The 12,689-nt window shown below is 44.7% G+C and overlaps 1 protein-coding gene across 5 annotated transcripts in view; it reads left to right on the top strand.

Moving 5' to 3' along the window:
- Positions 1-12,689, top strand: part of ABCC5 (ATP binding cassette subfamily C member 5) — a 75,529-nt gene that overhangs the window by 40,740 nt on the left and 22,100 nt on the right. For all 5 annotated transcript variants that reach the window (XM_010976365.3, XM_031452210.2, XM_031452205.2 and 2 more), the window contains 8 exons: positions 542-613; positions 2,793-2,917; positions 3,039-3,111; positions 4,822-5,025; positions 5,894-6,037; positions 8,527-8,629; positions 11,841-12,025; positions 12,422-12,568. In XM_010976365.3, the coding sequence (XP_010974667.2) occupies positions 542-613; positions 2,793-2,917; positions 3,039-3,111; positions 4,822-5,025; positions 5,894-6,037; positions 8,527-8,629; positions 11,841-12,025; positions 12,422-12,568 (1,053 nt within the window). The remainder of the gene's footprint in view (positions 1-541; positions 614-2,792; positions 2,918-3,038; positions 3,112-4,821; positions 5,026-5,893; positions 6,038-8,526; positions 8,630-11,840; positions 12,026-12,421; positions 12,569-12,689) is intronic.

The raw sequence follows: 12,689 nt of genomic DNA, 5'->3' as shown, positions 1-12,689 counted from the left end.
ATTCTTGGAAATGTTTTGTAGAAAAATGGAAATGATGGTTCTCATAGTTTTTTTGTTTTTGTTTTTGTTTTTTTGGAAGATGATTTATAGGTTCCAGAGGAAAAAAACATATAAAATGAAAATCAAGAAAATAATTTCTTGATATAAATAAAAATCAAGAAAATAATCAAGATTCCTGCCTTCTCTTCCAAAAACAACAACAAAAATAAACAAGTAATCAAAAAGCATGGGTTACCAATAAAGTAGGAAAGGGGCTCAGCCTTTCTAGAAGTGATGTGGGATACCTTAATGTGTGCAGCATATGTAATTTTTCCAAAAGGCTTACACATCTGTTGCCTCGGTGCATCCCCACAGAAACCCTGTGACGTGGGTGGCTGACGAGGGAGAAGAGAGGTAAATGACTTGCTGGGTCGTCAGGATGACACAGTTCCCATAATGATGGAGTGTCATTGGTGCTTTTTTCCTCAAAGAAATCAGAAGTCCTAGAGAAAAGTGGTCGGTAGTCCTTTAATGACCTTCCTCTTTCATGTGCTTTGTCCAGGGTAAACTGGTTGGAATCTGTGGCAGTGTGGGAAGTGGAAAAACCTCTCTCATCTCATCCATTTTAGGCCAGGTAAGATTTTGTTATTATCCTTGGCATATTCTGCTTCTTTCTCTGGATTCTGCTTAGCAAGAGGCTCAGGAAAAGTGAACTTATTTCCTGAAGAGTCAGGAAAGGTGGAAACAAAATGACCCTTGGTCTGTATCACACCCCTGCCTCTTGCCCCCCCCATATTCCTACCTCTTAACAACAGCATTGTGTCCAGAAGGGGACTCAGTGGACGCCTGGTGAATGATTGATACCCAGCTGGAGTCATTTGTTTCTCATGCCTTCTTTTATCCAGCATGTATTTATTGAGTGCCATAAGTATGCCAGGCAGTGTGTTGGGAAATGTCAGAGGTAGCAGTGGACAGATGGCCAACAAATGGAAGACGCAGAGCTGACTAGCCTCACCAGCCTCCCTGTTAGAGAAAGCCTTCAGGATTTGATCTAGAAGCAAAGACCCACTGTTTTCAGCCTAACCATTGAAAGAACTATGCCCTCAAGGAGTTCATGGCCTACTTGGGGCACTTCTAGACACACAGGTGTAGCACGGGGCAGTGTGTGAATAGTGCTCAGAGGGCCCAGCAGAGAGCTGTCAACATTTAGAGTGGGGATCATCCAGCTAAGACAGATTATCTTGTACTATGTTTTAGAACCAAATAATCAGCAAAACAAAATACTCCCCACCACTCCCCCGGCAAAACCCCAAGGTACTTCCACCTGCTTCTAAACTTGGATTAAACTAGCTTGACTTAGATGGTTGAGATGAGGATGAATTTAAGCTTATTCCTCATGATGGATGAGGTCCTCTGAATCGTTTATCCATATTGAGGAAACTAAACAAGTGGGAGAAGGGGTTGGGGAAGAGTGTTTTGTAGCATCCAGTTTATGGGATACTTTATCTTGTTCAGCGTTGCTGTCACACTTGGTGGAGTTGTGTCTCCTTGAGAGCCATGGTGTCCAGGGTGGTCTGAGGAAGGCTGAATTCAAATCATCTGGACGAGCAGCTCCACACCCCCGCCACTTTCTGCTTTATGAGACTCTACAATGGCCAGGTTCAGCCGTTGGTCTTTGTAAAAAGCCAAAAACCTCCTAGATGATTTCTGATAGTCAGATTTAAGGGCCAGTGATGAGAGACACAGGCGGAGTAAAGCAGAAGGAGGGTTAGTGGGCAATGGTTAAATTGAAACCTGAATGGGTCTTTGCTTCTGGATCAAATCCTGACAGCCCTCTCTGTCTGACAGAGGGACTGTGAATACTGGTCAGCCCTGCTTCTTTACAGTTCAACTTTTTTTTGGCAGTCTATAGTGTGGGGTGTTTGCACTGTAGCAGCCAGAAGAGCTGGGTTTCCACAGTAGACCTTTGGTGGGTTTCTGAGCACTTTTAAGTGCATATCAGAGTGCTTACCAGTTTGTGGGCAGTCGGTACCACTGTGTTATGATCTGTGTGTGTACTCTGTGTGTTACAGTGTTTGAAAGGACAAGCTTGTATGTGTAGGTTGGTTAATGACACTGTTTTAAGCTCTAGCATCCCTAATGCAAGACGAATGTCTACTGTTAGTCCCAAAAGGAACCCTGAAAGAGGGTAAAATGGGTAAATCAATTCATGTCAAACATTGCAACTGAAAACACAATTCAAAGCACGTGGCTCATCATTCAGTCTCTTCGTGATGGAGGGGAGCATCTGCCATCATTGCATGGATACTCTGTAATAGTAGTTGATGTCTAACTGGAATTTTTTTCCCTCTGGTCCTCATTTTACAGAAGCAGCTGATCTAGCCAACAGCCTGGATTAATTCTGTAGATGAGTTGGCCTGCCCTCATCTTGAGGCGGGGACTAGCTCTAAATCCTTACAGCATCCTCCCCAGGGGAATTCTGAAAGGGCCTTCTGCTTGTGCTTCCTTTAATTAAAACAGTTTTCAGTTAGGAAGAAAAGGATAATAAAGTAGCTTATGGGTTGCTGAATGAAGTATTTGTTCATTCAAGTCATGGGTTATGCTGGGCTCCCCTCACACATAAGCAAGGAGAACTTTGATTTTCTTTGCTGCTATAGCTCTCTGTGGAACAAAGGTGAGGTCTGAATTTGGTTTCAAAAGGCATCCAAGGAAATTGCCAAGACTTTCAAGTCCATTGTGGAATGTGGGGGTTCTGTTGGCTTAGGGTGATGGTTTTGCATTATGATGCCATTGGATGGTGTCTGTCTCCCTAGATGACACTTCTAGAGGGCAGCATTGCAGTCAGTGGAACCTTCGCTTATGTGGCCCAGCAGGCCTGGATCCTCAATGCCACTCTGAGAGACAACATCCTCTTTGGGAAGGAATTTGATGAAGAAAGGCAAGGAATGTTTGGTTTCTGTCATGCTTTCCATCTTGGCCGCGTGAGACACAAGGCAGCCCAAGTCAGCAGGCTCTGCTCCAACCGTGTCCCTGATGCTAGGTCTCTTTGTGTCCCTCAGATACAACTCTGTGCTGAACAGCTGCTGCCTGAGGCCCGACCTGGCCATTCTTCCCAACAGTGACCTGACGGAGGTACAAGCCTGGTGGGCCAGGGTGTTTAGCAGAGAGGATTCTGGAGGAGGGGTGTCAGGGCTGTGCCAGAGCCACCTTCCAGGAGTGCATCTAATTTATTTATTTTTAATGGAGATATTGGGGGTTGAATCCAAGCATGAGCTCTACCACTGAGCCATTCCCCACCCGCTAGGAGTGAATCTTAAATACGCGGGAGAAGAACCTACACGGGGAGCTTTGCTTTCACTGGGACTTGGTGTTAGGAAAGCATTTTGTCCTTAGGGCAGAGACACTGCCTGTTTTAAGCATATACATGTTTCATGTGTCATGTGGATTTTAAACAAAATCCCATTGTTGGTTCAGAGCTCATGTGTTCCACACTGTTCATTTTTAAGGCCATAAGTCAAGCATGTGCCTGTTGGGCTTCTCCCCTGAACTTCACTCTGCCAGCCTCCTTACTCACATATGGTCTCTAGAGAGCCCTCTCTCCTTCGGAAAGAAAGAGGCCTTAGCACAAACCTGCCTTTCTTGGGTTCTCTGCCCTGGAGCAGTTCCCAGAGGCCCATCTCTGGCACTGCCTCTTGCCCTTTGGTGTTGACCTTCCCCTCCCATGACCTGTCTCTAGGTCTCTGAGGCTGGCTTTTTTATTTGGCTGACATCAGTTTAAGCCCTCAAACCAGACTTGATGACTGGCTTAATTAGTTTCCTGGCCCTCAGGTCCTGGTTCCCTGATTAGCAGCTCATCAGCAGCATCTCTGGGGACTTGTTAGAAATACAGATTCTTAACCCCACCCAGGATCTTCTGAATCAGAGATGCAAGGGGTGGGGCCCAGAAGTCTGTTTTAACAAGCCCTGAAGGTAATTCTCACACACACTCTTGTCTGAAAACCTCTGAATTAACTGAACTTTTTTTAAGGACAAGATTTTTTTAAAAAATACAGAGCCAGATACCATTTGACAATTGATTTTTTTTTTTCATTTGTTCATTTACTAGCATTTATCAAGTGCTTGTTATGTGCTGGCTACATGTGGAGAAACTGCTTGGGGCACTGGGAAAATAAAGAAAAGGGACAACAATATGTGCCCTCAGAAAGCTTACAATTGAGAGAGACACCCCAACAAAAACTCATGAAAAGGAGTCCCCTTTCTTTTGGGTGTTAGTGGAGAGGGCCGGGAGGCTTCACAGAGAGGACGCCAGAACTGAGCAGACACTGAACAGGAAAAGGCATGACAGTAGATATGTGTGTTCCTAATAGATACACTGTTTAAAATGACTCAGATCCCAGAGTGCTGAAGGGGGATTGGCAGTGGCGGCTGAGAGCTGCTGGGAAGCTGGGTGGCAAAGGGCCTGCTCTGTGTGCCATATTTGGGTGTTTAGATTCTATCCTTTAGAATTCTAAGCAAGGGTGGTACATGGTCAGCTTTATGTTTTGGAAAGATCTTCCTGCCCATGGAAAATGGATTGTAGTTGGGTGTCAAGACGGCATTGCAAGGCCAAATACAGGATTGATTAGTAACCAGATGGTTGTGGGAGAGGGGGAGGCATCTGGGCTGATGCCCCCAGTTCTGGTGTGGGCCCTGGAGGATACAGTGGCCCTTCATCGAGGTGGGGAAATCAAGAGAAGGAGTTGGTTTGGGTGGAGGGGAGGAGAGATGACTGGGGCAATTGATCACTGAGCCTGGTTCCAGACTTGAGCTGGAGGCCTTCCTATGCTTTCTGGGCTCCTGTAGATTGGTGAGCGAGGAGCCAACCTGAGTGGTGGGCAGCGCCAAAGGATCAGCCTTGCCCGGGCCTTGTACAGTGACCGAGACATCTACATCCTGGATGACCCCCTCAGTGCCTTAGATGCCCATGTGGGCAACCACATCTTCAACAGTGCTATCCAGAAGCACCTTAAGTCCAAGACGGTTTTGTTCATTACCCACCAGTTACAGGTATGGTGCTTTCTTCCTTCCCCAGGCTGCCCTCCTTGGCTTGAGAAATCAGAAACAGGGAGATAGTTGGTCCCAGTCCCTTCGTGGGGCTCCTAGATGTCCCTGGAATCATGAGTGTTCACTGCCTCAGCAAGTTGCTCTCTGTCCCATTGTACCAATAAAACTCACTATACCAGATGGCCATCTGAATCAGAGATCCTTGGAGCATGTTAGCTTCTGCATATAAATTAGTGAGTAAAAGGGCTGAGAGGAGTAGGCAGCAAATGGAGTTTGGGTATGAGATGGTTTGGGAAGCACTGTGTTAACATCTGTATGCGAAGGGGAACTGTTCAGGGAAAATAAGCTCTTCTCCCTCTGTCATCCCATGACAAGCAGCCGTTTCAGAGAGCAGCTCAAGGATGTTGCCCTCTGCTTTACATATGTTGTCAAGTTTGGGGGGCTTGCCCGCCCTTCTGTAATGGAATGTCTGTAATTATGTGTACTTCTGAGTACAGTGAAGGGATGTGAAGTTTGATGCAGGTTTTGGGAGGCTTCATCAGCAGATTTATGTTGAAAACTGGAGGAACTGCATTTTGATCTCCATCACAAGGCAGCATAAGCTAAAACTGGGGTTCTCAGTCTCGGCACTATGGGCTTTTGGGGCCAGAGAGCTCTCTGTTGTGGGGGCTGTCCTGTGCATTCCTGGCCTCCATCTACCAGATGGCAGGAGTACTCCCTCCAGTTGTACCAAAAATGTCTCCAGATATTGCCCACTGCCCACTGGGGGCTCAGTCACCTCCAGGTGAGAACTGCTGAGCTAAGGTGTAGATATTTGGGTGTATTTGCACAAATATTAGCCACACTATGTGGTCCCTGTCTCTGTCCCCAGTATCTGGCTGACTGTGATGAAGTGATCTTCATGAAAGAGGGTTGTATTACAGAAAGAGGCACCCATGAGGAACTGATGAATCTAAATGGTGATTATGCTACCATTTTTAACAACCTGTTGCTGGGAGAGACACCCCCAGTTGAGGTAAGTATCACATGACGTGTGTGTGTGTGTCTTTCTAGCAAGAGAGACATGACTGTAGAGAAATCTCAGCTGAATTCAGTGTCTGTGTCTTATTGGCAGAGACCCTATTTTCTGGTGACCAGACTGCGGTGCATCAGATCACATACTGGTTCTACTCCAGGAGGGCAGGATTGTGGGGCTGGTGGGCCGAGGTCTTCTATCAGAACTTACTAGGAAGGCAGTGGCAGGGAGAAGGATGTGGGCTCAGTGAGCGCTGTTGTTCCATTGTAACTTACTTTCATAAAGTCCACCAAATCCTGACTGAAGCATTACAAAGCTCCTTTCTTAATAGTCAGATGCATAAGGTGCCAGGGAAGAGACATTAAATACTGCATACATTTGAAAATTATCCATGGTATCTGACTGCTGACTTAGTACTCTTTAACTAACACCGACTGTGGCCCAGTTACTGGATTAGGCACTGTATAGATGTCATGCAATTTAGTCATCTTAACAGAGCTCTGCGGCAAAGTATGATTATCCCCCACTGTTACTGCTGAGAAAACGGAAGCTCAGAGGGTAAACAGCTTGCTGAAAAGGTTGGTTTGACGCTAAAGCGCCCATTCTGTTGGGCTGCCTGCCTCCCGCGGCAGCACAGAAAGGTGGCAGCTTCCTCTGGGCTCTGAGTTAGGCAAAGACAAGAGCGTGCTTAGTCCGAGCTAATCAGAGAGCTTGTTTCTCCTTCTCATCAACTTGCTCTCCTATTGGACTTTTTTTTTCTCTGATCACCTTGGGTCCTAGGAGTTCACTCAGTCTGGGGGAAAAGCTGCTGCTTAGCTACTAGGTCATTTTGATGTTGAGAAGGATGAAAGCAGAAAGTTATTGGGACCTTTCCTAGGAGTCTTATTTCAGTGTTTGGGTATCATCCCTGATTGATTTCAGGTTCAGTACAATGAACTGTTCATGACTGTTGTGTCTTAGGCCTTTTGCTGTAACTCAGACATTCCAAGTGTCAATAGTAACTTCTATAGAGACACCTGATCCAGATTTGGATTTTATGATCTCTCCCTGTGACTCTCAGGGTACTTTGGGCTTTTCAGATTATTTCTTCCTCACGTAGATGTGGAGGGGGGAAATGAGAGGGAGAGGAGCTAAAACATGAAATGTCCAAAGAGCAAAGGAATATTGAGAGCCAGAGTGTTGAGTGGAGGAGTGTGCTTTCAGTATGTCACTTCACTTTACTGAGCCTCAGTATCCTTATCTAAAAATAGGGGTGGCACCTGCCTCTCAGAGTTGGTATATTGATTAAATGAAGTAATAATTAATGTTCTTACCCTAGTCAGTGGTCAGCAAACAGTAATTTTCAGTGCATTTACTCATGCACTGTAGTTAAGTATAAAATTTAGGGTTCTATCTTGTGTTCTAAATGTGGCTCTGAATTTTATTTTATTTTCTGATTTTTTTTTCCCTGTCAGTTGGAGAGCAAACTGGGATCATGAGACTGACTATGACATAGAATTAAATGTAGTAAACTATACTAAGAGAATATCCTGTATAAAGATATAAGAGGAACTTGGAAAGGAGAGCATTAAGTAGTTTCTGTTATCTCAGGTTCAATTTGATGCATGTTTAGTAAGTCCCTGTGTGCCCTGTTATGGGCAACTCTAGGTGCTGGGCCCTGTCTAGGTTATAACCATGAGTGAGACATCATCTCTGTCCTTGAGGAACTCAGTCTCCTAGGGAAGACCAGTGCTCTTATGCTCTTACAGGGGACTGTTACAACACCAGGTCACGCAATGTGCTGTAAAAGTACCAAGAAGTGCCTGGGAGGACAGGGGAGGGTGAACTTTATTCTAGAGGAGTGTTAAGTTGCTTCAGAGAGGATGTAAAATTTGAATCCGTCTGAATGGGAACGACTGTGACTAAGTTGGGAAAGGAGAGGGGCATTCCAGGTGAAGAACCAGTGTGGTTAAAAGTACAGAAGTGGGAAGTGGCAGTGTGATGCGAGGCATGGCTAGGGTGGAGAGTCGAAGCCACAGGCATGGGGAGGAGCTTGCAGGGTTGGACCAGAGCCAGAATGTGGAGGTGTTGCAAAACCAGGCTGAGAAGGTAGAGTTTCCCATGGTTGTAGTGGGAAGTGATCAGACCTGTGATTTGATTTAGTGATGTGACGATCAGAGATGAAAAGAATGGAAGTGACCCCAGCACAAATACTTTGGACAAGTTGGGGTGGATGAGAACAGCATAAAGGCTACTGTGTTTGGAGTTTAGGTAGTTAGTGACTTTGGGGAGAGCAGTGTCAATGAAATAAGAAATCCAGATCTCAAACATTTAAGGTATTGGGGAAACTGCAGAAATGAGTATAGGTGACCCTTTTAAGAAGTTGGATGCGTCTGTTTTCAGTAAGAGCAGCAGCTCGATAAATGATTCTCTAACACGTCCTTTGGACATTTGTCTGAATGGCTACATCACAATGACTGGAGACACTTCTTTTTGTGTGTGTGTGTTAGATTAATTCAAAAAAGGAAACCAGTGGTTCACAGAAGAAAACACAAGACAAGGGTCCTAAAACAGGATCAGTAAAGAAGGAGAAAGCAGTGAAGCCAGAGGAAGGTAATGACCTTTTTTGAGATGTTAGATTTGTCATCAAATTTGTTTTTGTTTTTGTTTTCCATTGAGGCATTTTATTTGCATGTATATGTTACATCCCTAGAAAAAAGATCCGTGGCTTTCCCTCCTCTGTATTTTCACACACTTGCTTCTTTACGGTCCATGATGCCCGCTGAGGTTGTCCAAACAATGAAACCAAACTAACTGGATGGGAGCTGCGATTTTTCTACATCTTTGAGTTACCCAGCAAATCCAGGTCAGATCACTCCACATTTGTTTAACCTGCCCGTGAGGTTCACAACACTTTTCCCAGTTCTGTGATTGACAATTAAATTTACCAATATAACCACGCCTCAGCATCACAGTGAGAAACCAGACGATGACTTTGGAGCGTGGCCTAGTGAGAACCTGGCGTTTGCCTCTCTTTTTGGCCTTGACCATGCTCTTGAGAGCATCAGCCAGGGACACTGATGAGCACCATTATGGCGGCACAGAAAGATTGCAGAAAGCATATCATTAAAGTTGATCAGAAGTTATGCCCTGCAGTAATTCATGATGTTTGATAGCATTGTGTATTGCAGAGTGCCTGGCCTTATATTTCTAGAATAATGAAACTCTTGTATGATTATTGCGAGACCATAAGGCACCTTCTGCTTGCTTCAACAGACCAAGACCATAAGAATAACCTTTAATCCTATGCCTTCTCATGCTGTGCAGGTGGGGCAAGGTGTAGGTAGTCATAGTATAGTGAGTCATCCTGAGTAACAAAAAATTGAATGGTGGGAAGAGGAATACCTTTCATTCCTGTGATTCACCTCTGCTCTTTAAAAGTCATGCCAAACCCAAGCAGAGGTTTTCCAGCTCAAAGAATGCCTCTGTCCTCAGTACCTCTCCTGTTAGAATGAGACTCTTGTCCTGAGCAGACTACAGCAGGGCTGTGGTGAAGAGTTACTGTGGGGTTTTTCCTGCTTGACTTTCCCATCCAAAGTCCTTGGTCCTATTTTTTATTTTATTTTATTTTTTTAACATTTTTTATTGAGTTATAATCATTTTACGATGTTGTGTCAAATTCCAGTGTAGAGCACAATTTTTCAGTTATACATGAACATATATATATTCATTGTCACATTTTTTTCTCTGTGAGTTTCCATAAGATCTTGTATATATTTCCCTGTGCTATACAGTATAATCTTGTTTATCTATTCTACACTTTGAAATCCCAGTCTGTCCCTTCCCACTCCCCACCCCCTTGGCAACCACAAGTTTGTATTCTATGTCTATGAGTCTGTTTCTGTTTTGTATTTTTTTTTTTTAAGATTCCACATATGAGTGAATCTTTCTCTTTCTGGCTTACTTCACTTAGAATGACATTCTCCAGGACATTCATGTTGCTGCAAATGGCATTATGTTGTCAGTTTTTATGGCTGAATAGTATTCCATTGTATAAATATGCCACTTCTTCTTTATCCTATTTCTTAAACCCTTTATCTTATCAACTGAAACAAATCTTGGGAGTTAGAAAAACTACTTGCAATACCTTAGGCATTTTCACTTTTGTGATATGTTTTAAGCTGCCTATCAGTTTGCAAGTAATAACAATAATGAATAAAAATGCATTCGTGTTTTAAAGTTCTCTTTCTGTATGTCACCTCTTCATCTTACATTTGCATCCTTTCCCAGATTTGCCACTGCTTTGGAGATGGGCCTGTTTTCATTTCCTTGTTCTTAAAACTGCAGCAGATTTTTGGTGTTAGGATTTGACCATCCAAATTTACCACTCCCTGCCTCTTTTCTCTCTTTTAATACACCAAGTATGAGATTTCGAATTCAGGTGTGATTTAAGAGACCTGAATCTCACATGCACAAAACAAACACAGTGCAGAAGTCTGAGACATCTGTTAGTTCCTGCCACAGGCAGTATGAAAAAAACAGAATGTCTTTTTAGGGAACATTTGTCATTACTTATATAGCCACTAACCTGGAGACTCACATCACAAAGTACTCAAGGCATGTGTGGCTTGTTTGAAGATAATTAAGCATCATATGTGATAAAGAGGCAGAGGCTTCCTGTGAGGCTACTTCTCTGTATTCTCCTGTGAGCACCAATCTCCTGACCACCTCTGGGAGCTCCTAGGAAATATCTCTGAGTCTTTTCTCTCCTACAGCCAGTCACCACATCTGACTGAATGGACCGGAAACTCCATCCCCATCATCAGGACCCTGGTTCTGGCCTTTATCATCCCCTCCCTAGAGAGTTACAGCTGCCTCCTGTTAAATCTTCTCTCCACACAAACAGCTGAGAGATCTAGTTAAAAACAGGAGACTGACCAACTCACTTTCCTGCCTGAAGCCTTTCAGTGGCCTCGCAGTTTCAAAGCAGCATTTTCTAATCCTTTTCCTGATGTGGTACACATAGAAAATGCCATAATTTATATGGGACCTTGGGATGTCTGGAAGAGACTGCTCACTGTCAAAGGTGGCTAGTCTGGCCATTCCAGGCCCACCTAGTCCAGTAGGGCCGGGAGTCAAATCTGCACACCTGTAGCCCATTCTCTTGAGATGGTCTTGTCCAAAGGATAAAGTTCAAATGCCTTGATCCTCAGACCACAGCCTGCTTAATCAGCCTTATCTCCTGCCACTCCTTATACACACAAAATGTTCCAGCCATATTGAAATGGTTGTCTGTAAACACCAATTTGCTGTTTCCCCACCCCTGTGCCCAACCTTTGCCCACCTAGACAACTCTGGCTTACCTTTCAAAGTGTAGTATGGACTACATGGAAATTCTTCCCTGAAACCTCCCTGCTAAGCCCCTCCCAGCTCCCCCAAGTAGGTTATGCGTACCTCCTGGATGTTCCTGTGCTGCCCTGCAAATAGCTCTAGCATTGGAGTTCACACATTTCATTATAATTATGTGTTTATTTACCTGTCTGTCCTACTAGAGTGTGGAAGGACCCTCAGCCAGATCTCAAGGGCTGGGACCTGGTCTGAATACACCTTACTATTCTAGAGCCTTATCCCCGGCCTGGTTCATAGTAGGTGCTTTGTTAATTTAAATGGGTGAATGAACACTCCTGATGAAGGGGAAATAATTCTAATCTAGAGCTCTGTGAAACTGTAGGCTCTCTTTGATTCTGCTCTTCTACTTCATTGACTTCATTCTGGAAAAGCAGCTTTTCCTTTCTGAGTTCACGTTTCTTTTTTTCTTACCTAGGGCAGCTTGTGCAAATGGAAGAGAAGGGGCAGGGTTCCGTGCCCTGGTCGGTATATGGTGTCTACATCCAGGCTGCTGGGGGTCCTTTGGCATTCCTAGTCATTCTGTCCCTTTTCATGCTGAATGTGGGCAGCACTGCCTTCAGCAACTGGTGGTTGAGTTATTGGATCAAGCAAGGAAGTGGGGTAAGGTTATTCATTAACGGTGAATTTATATGTCTAGGATTATGAGGTGTCTCCATATCCCTTGGCTGTTCTCAGGGAAACTGCTTTAGTTTTCAATTAGAAGAAGAATGAACAAGGATTACTCAAGATGAAAAGATGAGTCCCTAATGTAACTTCATCAGATAGTTGTTCCCTGACCAACTCATGGAGCAGTACAGTTTATCAGTAGCATGCCTATAGGCTGTCTGCCCTTGCCCACTAGAAAACAGAGGAGCGGGGCAAAGCCTGCCTTAAATTGGCCTCAGCCAGGTCTCAGGGTCGTTATCCTGCACCCTCCCTTGAGCCGGGAATGGCCCTGATAAGGGGTTCTTGGCAGTCACTTGGAGTCTTGCCTCATAGAGCCTTGCCTCCAAACAGAACACCACTGTGACTCAAGAAAACAGGACCTCTGTGAGCAGCAGCATGAAGGACAACCCTCTGATGCAGTACTACGCAGGCATCTACGCCCTCTCCATGGCTGTCATGCTGATTCTGAAAGCCATTCGCGGAGTGGTCTTTGTCAAGGTGTGCTCTGGTGGCCCTGCTCCTCCTTTCCCTGGGGGCTGTGTGGTCAGGCTCCCCCTGGCATCTCTCGGGTTTATTCTGAGTCAGGGAGCCCCTTTGAAGCAAGATGGCCCTCGCCAAA

Source organism: Camelus dromedarius, chromosome 2 (assembly GCF_036321535.1).
Source record: "Camelus dromedarius isolate mCamDro1 chromosome 2, mCamDro1.pat, whole genome shotgun sequence".
Lineage (NCBI taxonomy): Eukaryota > Metazoa > Chordata > Mammalia > Artiodactyla > Camelidae > Camelus > Camelus dromedarius.
This window is presented reverse-complemented; position numbering and strand designations above follow the sequence as displayed.